Source organism: Panulirus ornatus, chromosome 1, assembly GCF_036320965.1.
Source record: "Panulirus ornatus isolate Po-2019 chromosome 1, ASM3632096v1, whole genome shotgun sequence".
In the NCBI taxonomy this organism is placed as follows: domain Eukaryota; kingdom Metazoa; phylum Arthropoda; class Malacostraca; order Decapoda; family Palinuridae; genus Panulirus; species Panulirus ornatus.
The window spans coordinates 88,810,212-88,825,884 of record NC_092224.1 but is presented as its reverse complement, the minus strand read 5'-3'; the positions used below and the strand labels follow the sequence as shown (position 1 = coordinate 88,825,884).

At 38.4% G+C, this 15,673-nt stretch overlaps 1 protein-coding gene across 6 annotated transcripts in view; it reads right to left on the bottom strand.

The window, feature by feature from the left end:
* The window catches only part of LOC139750755 (dnaJ homolog subfamily C member 27-like), a 111,943-nt gene that overhangs the window by 21,025 nt on the left and 75,245 nt on the right, over window positions 1–15,673 (bottom strand). For 5 of the 6 annotated variants that reach the window (XM_071665495.1, XM_071665486.1, XM_071665469.1 and 2 more), the window contains 3 exons: window positions 12,736–12,862; window positions 8,617–8,769; window positions 5,608–5,726 (listed from right to left, as the gene is read on the bottom strand). In XM_071665495.1, the coding sequence (XP_071521596.1) occupies window positions 5,608–5,726; window positions 8,617–8,769; window positions 12,736–12,810 (347 nt within the window). In that variant the 5' untranslated portion in view covers window positions 12,811–12,862. Of the gene's footprint in view, window positions 1–5,607; window positions 5,727–8,616; window positions 8,770–12,735; window positions 12,863–15,449; window positions 15,535–15,673 lie in introns of all 6 variants that reach the window. The other variant, XM_071665477.1, reaches the window with a different exon arrangement.

Below are 15,673 nucleotides of genomic sequence, written 5' to 3'. Positions count from 1 at the left end.
TGCACTGCGGTGGTCCTGTCCACCAACATATCACAGTATACTGAGCAAGGTATGGTACTGCTACAAGTAGCTCCCAACACTCTGGCTCTGTGCAAAAAAAATTTTCCGTAAAGTAGACAGTCCTCTCCCCTATGTCCAAATACAAGGAGCTACTTTTCTAACGAGTGTCAACTGAGGTATAAAAGACAAAGTATGTGCAGAAGCATCTGATTCTGTGATGCCACAACCCAGGGTTTGCATCAATATTACTGCTTAATTTTTTATTCTTTGATGTTGAAGGCTCCAGTCACGGACAATACAGAGAAAATTATGAAAAAGAAAAAGAAAAACAAGGGAAAGTAATCAAGAATTTTTGAAGTGAAAAACCTGTCTACTAAAATGTCCTGTCTATTGCAATGTTCCAGGTCATAAGTTATCAACAACCACAGAGATAGACTGGCTACTAAGAAAGCTGGATGTGAAGGAGGAAAGTGAGGGAGGGAAGCTAAAAGAGGGGAGCTTAGAGATGAGACTCTGATGCCACACCCTGTCAAGAGCTTTGGATATGTCAAGGGCAACAACACACGACTCTCCAAAATCATTAAGGGGATGATAACCAGACATCGATAAGATAAGAAAGAATATCACCAGCAAATCTTGCCTTACAGAAACTATACTGTGAGTTTCAAGGTGTATAAGGATATGGGAGTTGAGGAGCGATTCAAAGACTTTGGAAATGGTAGATGTCAAAGCAACTGGATGAAAGTTAGAGGGGTCAGAACAGGTTCCCTTCTTAGGGATGGGATGTATCAATGCATGCTTCCAAGAGAGGGAAAAATTTTGGTTTCCAAACAGAAACAAAACAGACGAGCAAGCACGGATGCAAGTTCAGAGAGACACTCTTTTAATAAGCCTTGCCCCACTTTGTCCGGAGAGAGAAGGGCTTTTCGAACAGTCTGAAGAAATTATGGAGAGGAGCAAAGGATTAGTAAGAGGAGCATCATGGGGTGAAGGAATGTTAAGAGTCATCCAAGGTGGAGTTAGAGGAGAAACAGGAACCATGTAGAGTTGCTTTGTATATGGCAGGGACGGATATAATACTGTCAGAATGGAAAAAAGAAGGAAAGGTAGAGCAAGATACCCTCATATAAAGATCAGAAAGACCTTGGATGACAAGGAAAGGTTATTGCACTTGCAGTGATTGTGGGCAGTGGTAAAAGCTGAATGGGAGTCAAAGGAAGGAAAGTTTTTCCAAGCCTGATATGCCTGATCCCTTAATTGAATGGCCTTAGAACGGGAGAACAGTAGAATCATGGACTGGATGAAAAGATCGTCTTGGAGGAATGGGGGATAAATGCTTACATTTCCCGCAAGGATAACCTCTGCAAAGCATTTAGTGGAGACAGAAGCATCACCACATAAGAGACAGTAATTTACCCAAGGAAAGTTAGAAAAGAAGTGACCTAAGTTATTCCAGACAACTTTGTTGAGGTGCCAACATCTATGCTTAGAAGGGGCTGAAGGAGGGGGAAGTGCCGTTAAAATAGATAGATTTATGAGAGTGTGATCAAATGAACCAATTGGAGGTGAGATTGTATACTTATAGTGAGATGGACTAAAAGTGAAGAACAGATCCAGAATATGAGGAAAATGGTCACAGCCATAGGAATATGGGTAGAGTGGGGGATAATTTACTCTTAGTCACCAAGAATGGAAAATGTGAGGGCTTCAATCCCTCCACCACCCATACGAGAGGAATTCAACTATTCCCTATTGTGACACTGAAATCCCCAAGGCAGAGGATCTCAGTTTGCGGGTGAGAGGATGTCACAGTCTCATGGCAGGAGTCTAGATGGTCAAAGAAAAATATAAAATTTGTAGAATTAGGAGAGCAATTGGCAAAACAAAGACAAAGTGAGGAAGTTGGGTGACAAACCTGGGCCACATAATGTTTGGGCATGTAACAAGTGTGTTGATGTTGGAATAAGCACAAACACTACCTTTGAAACTCAATCATGAGTGGAGACTATATTTGGATATGAAGAAGGGACTAATGAGAACATCATTGGACAACTGTGTCTCAGAGATAATTAAGATATTAGAAGAGGTACTTGACAGATTGTGTTCAACAGAGGAGAGGTTACTAGAGAGACAACGAATGTTGGTATAGTGAACAGAAAAAGTAAAGGGTCCAACAGAGAGGGAAGGTTGTGGGAGTGATCACAAGAGCGATATTATCATGGTCCCTGACTCTAGTGTAACTCCCCTTAAGAGGGGCCCATACACCTAAAACCTTCACCCCCTCATAAAAGAAAAAAAAGGGGGAAATACACTCAGATGCTGAGGATGAAGGAAGGAAGGTGGCAGTGAGGGCGACACGACCATGTAATGACACTAAACACCACTAAACTAATTAAAAAAATCCCTTTAAATACAATCTATTGTTTTCTTGTTAAGCAACAGGATGTATCACCAAACGAAACATCTAAATCCTGCCAGAATTACCATAAGTACCTCAAGGTGGAGGAGGCAAGTGTGGAAGTGGCAACACGTAATGATGAAGTGAGGAGGAAATGGAATGAGTATTTTGAAGGACCACTGAATGTGTCTGATGACAAGGTGACAAATGTCGGGTGTTTGTGGCAGGATGGTATGCGAGGTGAGAGAGCAATAGAGAGAGTGGTTTGGTGAAGAAAGGAAAGGTACTGAAAGCCTTACATACGATGAAATGTAGCAAGGAGGCCAGAGTGGATGGTACTGCAGTTGAACTTCTTAAGAAAGGGGTGACTATGTTGTTGATTGGTTAATTAGCACCTTTCTAACCACCATTTATAGAAGCTGTATGAGAAAGCAGTGACTGGCAGGTGAAGGCATGTTCAGAGGAAGAATATTGTTTTAGAGGTTATGTGGATCAGACGTATGCATTTATGAAACTGGGGAAAGCGTACAACAAAGTTGATGCCTTTTGGAAGGTCTTAAGAATATATGGTGTAGGAGGAAGGATGTTTGAAGCAATGAGAAGATTTTATCATGGGTGTAAGGCATGTGCATGGTTAGGAAGTGAAGGTTGGTCTGTGATAGGGGTGTGAGATGTCTCCATGGCTGTTTAACTTGTTTAAGGGGTGGATAGTGAGATACATAAATGCAAGTTTTGGAAAGAGATGCAAATATGCAGTCTGTTAGGTATGAAGTATCAACAAAGGGGGTCATTTGTTGTTTGATGATGAAACAGCACTAATGGCAGATTCAAAAGGGAAACTGCAGAAGTTGGTGACTGAGTTTGGAATAATATGTGAAATGAGGATGTTGAGAGCAAATGTGAACAAAGCATGGTTATTTGGTTCAGCAGAATCCAGGGAGAGGTTAACTGGGGTGTGAGTTTCATTGGAGAAAATCTGGAGGAAGTGATGTGTTTTAGATACCTGTGAGTGGACATGGCAACAAATGGAACCGGAGAAGCAAAAGCAAGTCATAAAGTGGGCAAAGGAAGGAAGGTTCTGGATGCACTGAAGAATGTGTGGAAATAATGGTTGTTATCTTGGACAGCAAATATGAGTATATCTTTAGATACGGTAGTCAAAACAATGCTGTATGGATATGAGTCATGGGCTATAGATGAAGGAGGGTGGAGGAGAGTGGATGTGTTGGAAATGAAATTTTTGAGGATAATATGTGGTGCAAGGTGGTATGATATAGTTAGTAATAAAAGGGTAACAGAGATGTGTGGTAATACAGAAAGTGGCTGATAGAGCTGAAAAGGGTGTGCTGAAGTGATTAAGACATATGGCAAGAATGAGAAAGGAGAGGTTGACAGGGAGGTTGTATGTGTCAGAAGTGGAGGGAACAAGGAGATGGGAAAGGCCAAATTGGAGATGGAAGGATGGAGTGAAAAAGACTAAGTGATCAGGGTCTAAACATGCAGGAGGCTGAAAGGCTCACACAGATTAGAATGAAACAATGTGGTATAGAGGGAACAATGTGCTGTCACTGAACTAAACCAGGGCATGAAAAGGTCTGAGGCCTGGTTGTGGATAGGGGGTTGTGTCAATGCATGGCACATGACAGCTAGAAAATGAATGTCTGCAGATGTGGCTTTTGTTTGTCTGTCCCTAATGCTATCTCACTAATGCAGGAAACAGCAGTCAAGTATAAAAAACACCACTGCAAAATACAAAAAACACCACTGCAAAATACAAAAAGGAAAAATGACAAATGAAGAGGGGGGAGGCAAGGAGTTGAAACACGATGGTCATAATACCAACTGCCAGTCAGTCAAAAATTCTATTATTACTGCAAAAGAGCTTTCAAAACTGAACTCTTACAATATTCCACATATGCACCACAGATGAGAAAAAACAGCTATTTACCCATAGGCCAAAGCTCACCAACAGGCTCTAAAATCTTTGCAAACCTAAATGAGAAAAAAATAAAATACTGCAGTGAAGGGACCCTCATAAAACAACAGTTACATTACAGGGATCTGTTGTTATAAAAGAAGGTCACTTATAAGTCACTGAAACCCATATCATAAGGAGGTTAAGTTCCAAACCAAAAATTTCCTCAATCTAACTCTCATGTATGGACTATTCCCAAAACATCTTAGCTTATCATCAATAAAATATATCACACTATGTAAATCAGACAATATTCAATTATTCTTATAGAAATGCAGGAGATGCGGGACTGAGGTAGGTGGTGGTGATGTGGGATGGGAGTTGATTGAATAGTTTGTCAAGTGTTCCAAAGTATGTTTATCCATTTTAGTATGTGATATCTATGTTTGTTGATGTACTTGGTCATAACATTACCTGTTCTAACATTTTTCAATTTAGGTAGAACCCTCTTTTATGGGGCATTAGGAATATAGAAACTTGGTGTTACCCAGAAGGTGACCATCAGAGGCTGGAATATGAAAATCTATTGTTTTCTTGTTTACATATTATAAAAGACACCATAGCTGAAAAACCTTACTTTATACCTTAAAACTTTATATCTATTTGAAAAAATATTTGAATGTGATTCTTCTTCAAATCTATTGCTTTGCAAAAACTCAGCACTGATTTACAAATTTCTAACCTATTTCTCAGATGTCACTATCGCGAAACATCACACTGTGAACCATCATACTACAGTGGCAGCCTGTACTGTTTTCCAACTATTATCAAATCTTGGGCCTCTCGTTAGAGAATTCTTAAGCTTACAAAAACTCAAGATAAGCCAATAAAAGGTTAATGAATTTTACTTTACAGGTTAGGAAAAATAAAAACTTCTGGAGATTTGGAATATGGGAACTAAAATCCAACATTTCTAAACCAAAATTGTTACTCAAGACTGTTTCAAACTAGACGCTCATCACCTTGGAAAACTGTTCATAATTTTTTCCCAGAAAATGCCATATCCTTAGGAAACAGCTCATTCATGAACTATTAGCAGGAGTTTTATATTGTAAGAATGCACACAATTAGCTTTCATGCATGACCTTCACTGAGTCTGTTAGTCAAAAATTACAAGACCAACCACTACCAAAACATGAGTGCAATACAAATGCTTAATGCTACAACACCAGAGGATGTTTTCATATTCATTGCAACAAATAATGAAGAAAAAAATAATGTGTCAATAACTTACGAGCCCAAGTTATGTCTTAGCTCTGCAAGCCAGGCATCTAATGCAATGAATGAGGATCTATCTGTGACATCATATATCAGCATGATCCCCTGCATGTCACGATAAAACTCTGTTCGAACCTGTAATAAATGCACTATACTATAAACAGTAATTCATGTATGAGGGTAGGAGGAAGATGGAATCCCTCCATGGTTAAAATCCCTGTATCTCAGAGCAAAGCTTTCATATTTATTCCCAAGAAAATTTACACTCTACTAATTAATATCTGCATGAGAGGTGATCAAATTTTAATACCTATAATGATGTATAGCTACAGGAACAGGGTAAAAACAGACAGAGAAAGAGATAACATGGTCAATAAATAATAAACTTAGGGTTAAGGGTATTTCAGATGGTGCCATGGGATTGATTCCCAATTGTGGTCAGTGAAGGCCAGTGAAGGCATATTTGTTTGTTCGTAACGATGATAGGGTGAGCAATGATGCATCACTTGATAAATCAACAGGATATGAAAAAATTACCAACAAACTGCTCTTGCAGTGTGGAACATTCTGCTGACTTTGTCACTCTTATGTTACTGGAAAATGTGTTAAAAAAACAAAAGATTGATATATTGTTCAGAGAGAATAATAGCAGGTCAATACTTAAGATTTTGATGATTTCTTTTGACTCCAACTTTACTTAAACTAAAATTACTAAGGTGTAAGCATAAAAATAAAAATTAATAACAGTATGTTAAATGGTTTTCAGTGAGGTAAAACTCCCACCCTCTCTCAAGTTTACCCCATCTCTTTTTCAAACTCATGCTATCCCCCACTTTCATGCTCTTAATCATTCTCACACAATCACTTGGTCTACTGACTCTCTATTCCCCTCACAGACATACTTGTTTGCCCTATTTCATGAGCTCACTCTCTCTCGTAACATCGTACTTTTTACCCCAGTTAAATCTGCACATGTAAAATATTAATAAAATAATTTTGCTAACTATTACCTTCATATATATATATATATATATATATATATATATATATATATATATATATATATATATATATGTGGGGGCTGGAAATCCTCCCCTCTCATTTTTTTTTAAATTTTCCAAAAGAAGGAACAGAGAAGGGGGCCATATGAGGATATTCCCTCAAAGGCCCAGTCCTCTGTTCTTAACGCTACCTCGCTAATGCGGGAAATGGCGAATAGTATGAAAAAAAAAAAAGAAAAAAAATATATATATATATATATATATATATATATATATATATAACACGGGGAATGGCGAATAGTTTGAAAGAAAGAAAGAAAATATATATATATATATATATTCCTGTGAGTCCACGGGGAAAATGAAACCCGAACTTTTCGTGTTTCATTTTCCCCGTGGATTCATGGGAATATCTTGATCACGCGCAAAACTTGTGATCCTTTCCAATATATATATATATTTCGTCTGTTTCCTTGCGCTGCCTCGCTGGTGCGGGGGACGGCGACGGGGCAAAGTGAATAAATAGATAAATATATATAGGGGAGAAAGAATACTTCCCACGTATTCCCTGCATGTCGTAGAAGGCGACTAAAAGGGAAGGGAGCGGGGGGCTGGAAATCCTCCCCTCTCATTTTTTTTTTTAAATTTTCCAAAAGAAGGAACAGAGAAGGGGGCCATATGAGGATATTCCCTCAAAGGCCCAGTCCTCTGTTCTTAACGCTACCTCGCTAATGCGGGAAATGGCGAATAGTATTAAAAAAAAAAAAAAAAAAAAAAAAAAAAATATATATATATATATATATATATATATATATATATATATATATTTTTTTTTTTTTTTCATACTATCCGCTATTTCCCGCGATAGCGAGGTAGCGTTAAGAACAGAGGACTGGGCCTTTGAGGGAATATCCTCACCTGGACCTCTTCTCTGTTCCTTCTTTTGGAAAATTAAAAAAAAAAAAAAAAAAAAACAAGAGGGGAGGATTTCCAGCCCCCCGCTCCCTTCCCTTTTAGTCGCCTTCCACGACACGCAGGGAATACGTGGGAAGTATTCTTTCTCCCCTATCCCCAGGGAATATATATATATATATATATATATATATATATATATATATATATATATATATATATATATATATATATATATCCCTGGGGTCAGGGGAGAAAGAATACTTCCCATGTATTCCCTGCGTGTCGTAGAAGGCGACTAAAAGGGGAGGGAGCGGGTGGCTGGAAATCCTCCCCTCTCGTTTTTTTTTTTTTTTCAAAAAGAAGGAACAGAGAAGGGGGCCAGGTGAGGATGTTCCCTCAAAGGCCCAGTCCTCTGTTCTTAACGCTACCTCGCTAACGCGGGAAATGGCGAATAGTTTGAAAAAAGAAAAAAAAAAATTACCTTCAAGCTCTCAAGAGTTGGAAATTCATAATAACAATGTAACAATGATTTAATTGCATGCTCATGAAGCAATCAAATGAGAGAATCACTTTTGTACCTAAGAAAACTAAAATATGGGAAAAGAGAGTTGCTACAGAAGGTATATACTAGGAAGACAACAGAATCAGGGAAGTGAAGAAAGACAAAAAAATTTGCAGGAAACAGCAAAATTGATTCACATGACCATGACTTTTGAAGACTAGCATAGAGTCCAAGGAAGTATACCAGAGAACATCACAATGTGGAATGCCCTATAAATATAAAGAGAAAAATCAGTAAGAAAATAGTGACTGAAAAAAATACATACATCACCTCATAAGAATATAAAATAAAACACCACAGCTTAGAAGGAGGGACAGAAAATGTGTGAGAGGTATTTGCACAGACATGTGAGGAGATTTGTGCAAAGACCAAAGACTTTGTATAGTAGTAAATATGGAAACCCTGCTGAATCCTGCCCTTAATGTAAAATATGGCATTTTAGACAGACACATCTCTCTTTAACAGAACTTGATTTTAAGCATAGACAAAAAAAACCATTCACACATTTTCTAACAATGCACTCAAAATATAAATAAACAATAAACACCTCTTCAAACAAAGGGCTGCCTGAAGTATCAAAGAAGTGAACAGAGATTCTACGTCCATCCACATCTACAGTTGTTGATCCATAGTCAATACCAACAGTTGGGATGTATTTGTTAACAAAGCGTTTTTCACAGTATCTCTTGATTAGGCAGCTCTGAAAAACAAACAGTTTTGTAATGTTAATGATATACACTTACCACTACAATTCTGAAGTGAATTAATTATGGGGTGAACCACTTTTAAAGATACAAATGATAGGATATCCAATGTTTAATTAAAAACAAATTTTTTCATAATTGCTCATTATATCCTGCACAGTGAGATAGAGCCAGGAACATATGGAGAATGGCCTCATTGCCAAAATCCAATTTCATGACAGTAATAATAATAATATTTTCATTATTATACTTGATTGCCATCTCACGCGTTAGCGAGGTAGTGCAAGGAAACAGACGAAAGAATGGCCCAATCCACCCACATACACATGAATATACATAAATGCCCACACACGCACATATACATACATACACAGTTCAACATATACATACATATGCATTTCAACGTATACATACATATACATACACAGACATATACATATATACACATGCACATATTCATACTTGCTGCCTTCATCCACTCCCATCACCACCCTTCCACATATGAAACAGCATCCCACCCGCAAGGTAGTGCTACGAAAAGACAAATAAGGCTACACTCGTTCATACTCAGCCTATAGCTGTCATGTGTAATGCACCGAAACCACAGCTCCCTTTCCACATCCAGGCTCTCCATGTGTCCAAACCATTTCAAAATACCCTCTTCTGCTCTCTCAACCACACTCTTTTTATTACCACACATCTCTCTTACCCTTTCATTACTTACTCAATCAAACCACCTCACACCACATATTGTCCTCAAAACTTTCATTTCCAAAACATCCATCCTCCTCCGTACAATCCTCTCTATGGCCCACATCTCGCAACTATATGATATTGTTAGAACCACAATTCCTTGAAACATATCCATTTTTGCTCTCCAAGATAACATTCTCGCCTTCTACACAATCTTCAATGATCCCAGAACCTTTGCCCCCTCCTCCACCCTGTGACTCACTTTCACTTCCATGGTTCCCTTCGCTGCTAAGTCCACTCCCAGATATCTAAAACACTTTAATTCCTCCAATTTTTCTCCATTCAAACTTACACCCCAACTAACGTGTCCCCCAACCCTGCTGAACCTCATAACTTTACTATTATTCACATTTACTCTCAACTTTCTCTTTTCACACTTTTTTTCCATACTCAGTCACCAAATTCAACCAATCACTCTCCTCTTCCTTCTTGTACACATGCTTTACATCCTTGATAAAAACTTTTCACCGCTTCTAGCAGCTCACCTCCCACCCCATATACTCTTAAGACCTTCCACAAAGCATCCCTATCAATCCTATCATGTGCCTTCTCCAGATCCATAAATGCTATATACAAACCTATGTCTTTCTAGGTATTTCTCATACACATTCTTCAAAGCAAACACCTGATCCACACATCCTCTACCACTTCTGAAACCAAACTGCTCCTCCCCAATCTGATGCTCTGTACATGCCTTCATCCTCTCAATCAATACCATCCCATACAATTTTGCAGGAATACTCAACAAATGTAAGCCTCTGTAGTTTAAACACTCACCTTTGTCTATCTGCCTTTATATACAATGGCACTATACATACATTCCACCATCCCTACGGCACTTCACCACGATTCATACATACATTAAATATCCTTACCAACCAATCAACAACACAGGCACCCCCTTTCTTAATAAATTCAACTGCAACACCATCTAAACCCACTATCTTGCTGGATTTCATCTTCTGCAAGGCTTTCACCACCTCTTCTCTCTTAACGAAACCATTTTCCCTGACCCTATCACTTCGCACATATCCCTGACCAAAAGTCCCTATATCTAACACTCTATCGTCAAACACATTCAATAAACCTTCAAATTCTCACTCCATCTCCTCACTTCATCATTACCTGTTATTACTTCCCCCCTTGCCCATCTTCACCGACGTTCCTATTTGTTCTCTTGTCTTACACACATCATTCACCTCCTTCCAAAACATCTTTTTAATCTCTCTAAAGTTTAATCATTCTCTCTCACCCTAACTCTCATTTGCCCTCTTTTTTCAACCCATGCACCTTCCTCTTGACCTCCTATTGTCAGCCAAACCCCACAGATATTTCCATGTTTTTCCCTGAACCCCTACATATGCCAACTGACAGCAAGTCACCCCCCAGTAAACCAGCTCACTCTAATTCGCTCAACCCCTTGCATGCCTGATATCCTCCTGCATGTTCAGGCCCTGACTGTTTAAAGCATCTTTCACTGCATCTTTCCACCTACCGCTCAGTTTACATCTTCTTGTTCCCTCCATTCACAATACGTACACCTTCCTAGTCATCCTCTCCTAACTCATCCTCTCCATGTGTCCTTACCATTTCAACACATTAATACATACTATTCTTAATACCACATCTCTCTCTTACCCTATTGCATCTTATTCAATCAACCCTCAATACACCATGTATCATTCTCAATCTGGTGGTTTGTACAAGACACCACACTCTAAATCACCACTCTCCTATACAACTTATGTCCATTCAACAGACTTGTATTCATGTAATTCAAACATTCACTTTTGTCCCGCTAGACATTCTATAGTGGCACTATAAAAGCATTCTGCCAATTGTCAGGCACCTCATCTTGGACCATATATGCATTGAAAATTACAACTAATCAATCAACAACAATGTCACCTCCTTTCTTCAGAAATTCAATTGCAGTCCCATCCAATCCAGATGCCTTGCCAGTTGCTACACTTCATTTTATGCAAGGCTTTCAGCACCTCTTCTCTTTTCACCAAACCAGTTGCCATGACTATCTCACTACACATACCTCCAACAATCATAACATCCCATATCTGCTGCCCTATCAACACAAGTTCCTCAAAACACACACTCCATCTCCTATGCACCTTTTCCTTGCCTGTTACCACTTCCCATCCGCTCCCTTCAACAACAACAACAACAATAATAACAATGATAATGAAAATATGGTTGCGAGGCGTGGGCTATAGACAGAGTTGTGCGGAGGAGGGTGGATGTGCTGGAAATGAGATGTTTGAGGACAATATGTGGTGTGAGGTGGTTTGATCGAGTAAGTAATGAAAGGGTAAGAGAGATGTGTGGTTGAGAGAGCAGAAGAGGGTGTTTTGAAATGGTTTGGTTACATGGAGAGAATGAGTAAGGAAAGATTGACAAAGAGGATATATGTGTCAGAGGTGGAGGGAACGAGGAGAAGTGGGATACCAAATTGGAGGTGGAAAGAAGGAGTGAAAAAGATTTTGAGTGATGAGGGCCTGAACATGCAGGAGGGTGAAAGGCGTGCAAAGAATAGAGTGAATTGGAACGATGTGGTATACCGGGGTCGACGTGCTGTCAATGGATTGAACCAGGGCATGTGAAGCGTCTAGGGCAAACCATGGAAAGTTCTGTGGGGCCTGGATGTGGAAAGGGAGCAGTGGTTTCGGTGCATTATACATGACAGCTAGAGCCTGAGTGTATAGGTATGTATATGTGAGTGTGTGGACGTGTATGTATATACATGTGTATGTGGGTGGGTTGGGCTACTCTTTCGTCTGTTTCCTTGCACTACCTCGCTAACGCGGGAGACAGCGGCAGAGTATAATAAAATAAATTAAATGAAAATAATAATAATAATAATAATAATAATAATAATAATAATAATAATAATAATAGGGGATAGGGGATTAAGAATACTTCCCACGTATTCCCTGCGTGTCGTAGAAGGCGACTAAAAGGGGAGGGAGCGGGGGGCTGGAAATCCTCCCCTCTCTTTTTTTTTTTTTTTTTTTTTTTTTTTTTTCCAAAAGAGGGAACGGAGAATTGGGCCAGGTGAGGGTATTCCCTCAAAGGCCCAGTCCTCTGTTCTTAACGCTACCTCGCTAATGCAGGAAATGGCGAATAGTTTGAAAGAAAGAAAGAATAATGCTAAATCTTATATATTTTTCCTTACAAAATATGATTAGGAACTTTACCTTACCAACTCCAGGATTACCAAGACTCAGGATACGAATTCTTGAGATATGCTTTGACCCATTACGGTTGTCCATGACTGAGGGTTTACATTAACATCTAGTGTAATGTAAAATCCAACACTGTAGCCTGAGACAAAAATTAGATTTTTGTTAATAAAATTTATAACAAACATAAAAAGTAGTTTACTTTCTTCCCAGTTATTATTCTGAAGATAGGTTACTGTAAATAAGACAGGTAGCCTAAAAACTGTAAGAGGAGAAGGCATAAGAAAATAGAAAAATGAGAAAAGACAACAGTTGTTGCAGCAAGAAAGTAAGCACTTTTTCCACAAGAAATACATAGAATGAAACCAATCTACTACAGCAACAAATCTATCATCTGTAACAAAGCTTCCACTTAGATAACATGAATCAAGTGCACAGAGCCTCTCAGTTCATTCAGAGACATTCACACTGACCAAATTGCTTAGTGAATACATATTTCTACATGAACATATGAACTTCTTAAATGGATAAGCAAAGTAAGACTAACATTCACCTACAAAATTACTCCACTGCACATAATCAAAAGTTATGGTATTCTCATCTGAAATATCTGTAACTCTAATAAATTTTCTCATTAAATCTTCACTTTTTTGTCTATCTCTTCTACTAACACTCTCAATTATGCTTCCACAAATATTCCTAACCGACCTACCATCTGCCATGTATTCTTAAAGGTTTCCATCTATGCATCTTTCTAACATCTTTACATTATACATTCTTCTCAAATCTTTCTTCTCAACTATATTCTTCTAATTCCAACTATACAATGCAAATCACCCATCCCTACTACTCTTATTTCTTAGTTACAGACACAGCCCTATGAATATCTGAGCTCACAAGGGTTTAAAACATTTTACTCTTAAAATAAGACGTATCCATATTCATGGCAATTCAAAATCTTCAGCTATCTATAAGGCCAAGGAATGTTTCTTCATTGCACTCTAAAAATTATTCTATACAGTAACCAGCCCAGGTTTTTTATGTTAAGGCACAGTAGCAAGATGAAACAAAGCTACCAGCAATCCTCATAATTTCCTTACTATGCGGAGTTGTTGGCCACTGCTTTCATCTGCTAGTGCACGTGTATTTTCATCTTGTGACCACTTCTGTTCTTCAGAGGTGATTGATCTGTAGCTTTAATTTCACGTGTTCCATATCATGACCTACAAGCACCACGTTCTTGATTCATTACTCTGTGGTGTATAACAGTGCACCTTTGCAGCTATGATAACCAGGTAATCATGTAATCATCTTACTTGGGCAGCAATCTAATTTGCTATATTACATTTTTTGTTAGTTTATGTAATTGCTGCATGCTTAACTTTGGGATTTTTTTTTTCAGTATGGAAATTACCACAGATCCTTACTGTCATTACTAGTTCAGCCTGCCAGACTCCCTTATGTAATTTGTGTGTGTGTGTATGTGTGTGTATTGTGGAATCTTCTTCGAATGTTCAAAATTTTATTGTGGAGGTACTAAATGTATGGAAATGACCTATCATGGTCCTACATGAGGCTGTTGAGAATATCAAGCTTACATTAGGATAATACATTGTGTCATAGCTGTTTTCTTGTGTCAAATTCATTAAAGTTGCTATATGGGAATCATTTTGTAACTCTACGTCATCATTAAGGGATAAAATGACAAACCCTCAAGCCTTAAGTACTGCACTGATGATATACTTGAGGAACCATGTCAGAATGGGTCTACTCAGGATAATCCCTGAAATCCCTACAAGGACTGTTCCCAAAGAACCTCAGCAGGGCTTTGGTTGTTTCTAGTATGTAATATCCTAACCACTTATGGTGTGCTGCTCAACATAAGCTCAATTCAAGATCATCTTGTAATTATGTGTCATGAGTAAGGAAAAATGACCGACCCCAAGCCTTGGTTCCCATGCCTCTTTTAGTGTACCAATAATACATTACAAATACCAAGTTAGAATGTGTCTACCAGGGGGAATCTTTGTAATCCCTAATAGGGCTTTTCCTTAACCCTTTTGCTGCATAACTCACATTTATGGGCCTTTTATTTCCCTTTAACACATAAATCTCAGAAATGTCACAGCAACAGAATAAATGTTTCACTTCACTGCATAGTGCCTTGTCATTTAAGGTTCTTTAAAATGAATGTCAAAAATCCAATAGTGCTGTCATCTAGGGATATGGAGATGAAGTATGTCTGAAAACATACAGCTCATATGGTTTGGAGCTCTCTACACAAGTGTTTTCCAAACAGGTATGTGTACCCCTAGGGGTATGCAGCACTGTTCAGAGGGGTATGTGAGAAGATAATGTTCTTTTTTAAACTGTATCAAAAGTAGGTCATATGGCATTTTAGATCAGTAAATTTACTGAGCATGAGTATATGTGCATAAGTGATTGTTTATCAAAACAATCAAAACAAATGAGATAGAAATTGAGGGGAGATGAAAGCAGGGGGGGGTGGAAGAGGAAACAGGACAGGACGAATAAGGGAACAGAGCTGAACTCCTTGCTTGAGCCACTCTTGGTCAGTTATGTCTTAGGAGTGAAAGTGTGAACATATCTTTTCCAAATTCACATGTTAGCTTAAAGACACAGTTATTTCAATAACATCATGAAATATGGATAGATGGTTAAAAGTGAAAGAAATCAAACAGCTGTGAAGAAAAATGAAACAGACCTACCTAAATACCAGCAATACAAGGAAGATTATGTGCTTTTTGGATTTACTTCCACGAATTCTGATCCTTTGCAAACTTTGTGCTTCTTCTGTGGGGAGAGGTTGGCCAATAGTAGCATGAAACCAGCTCACCTCCAGTGTCATCTTAACACAAAACATCAGTGTCATGTTACTTTGTCACAACAAACTCTTTTTTAAGGGGTAAATGAAATGAGTGCAGATATTATT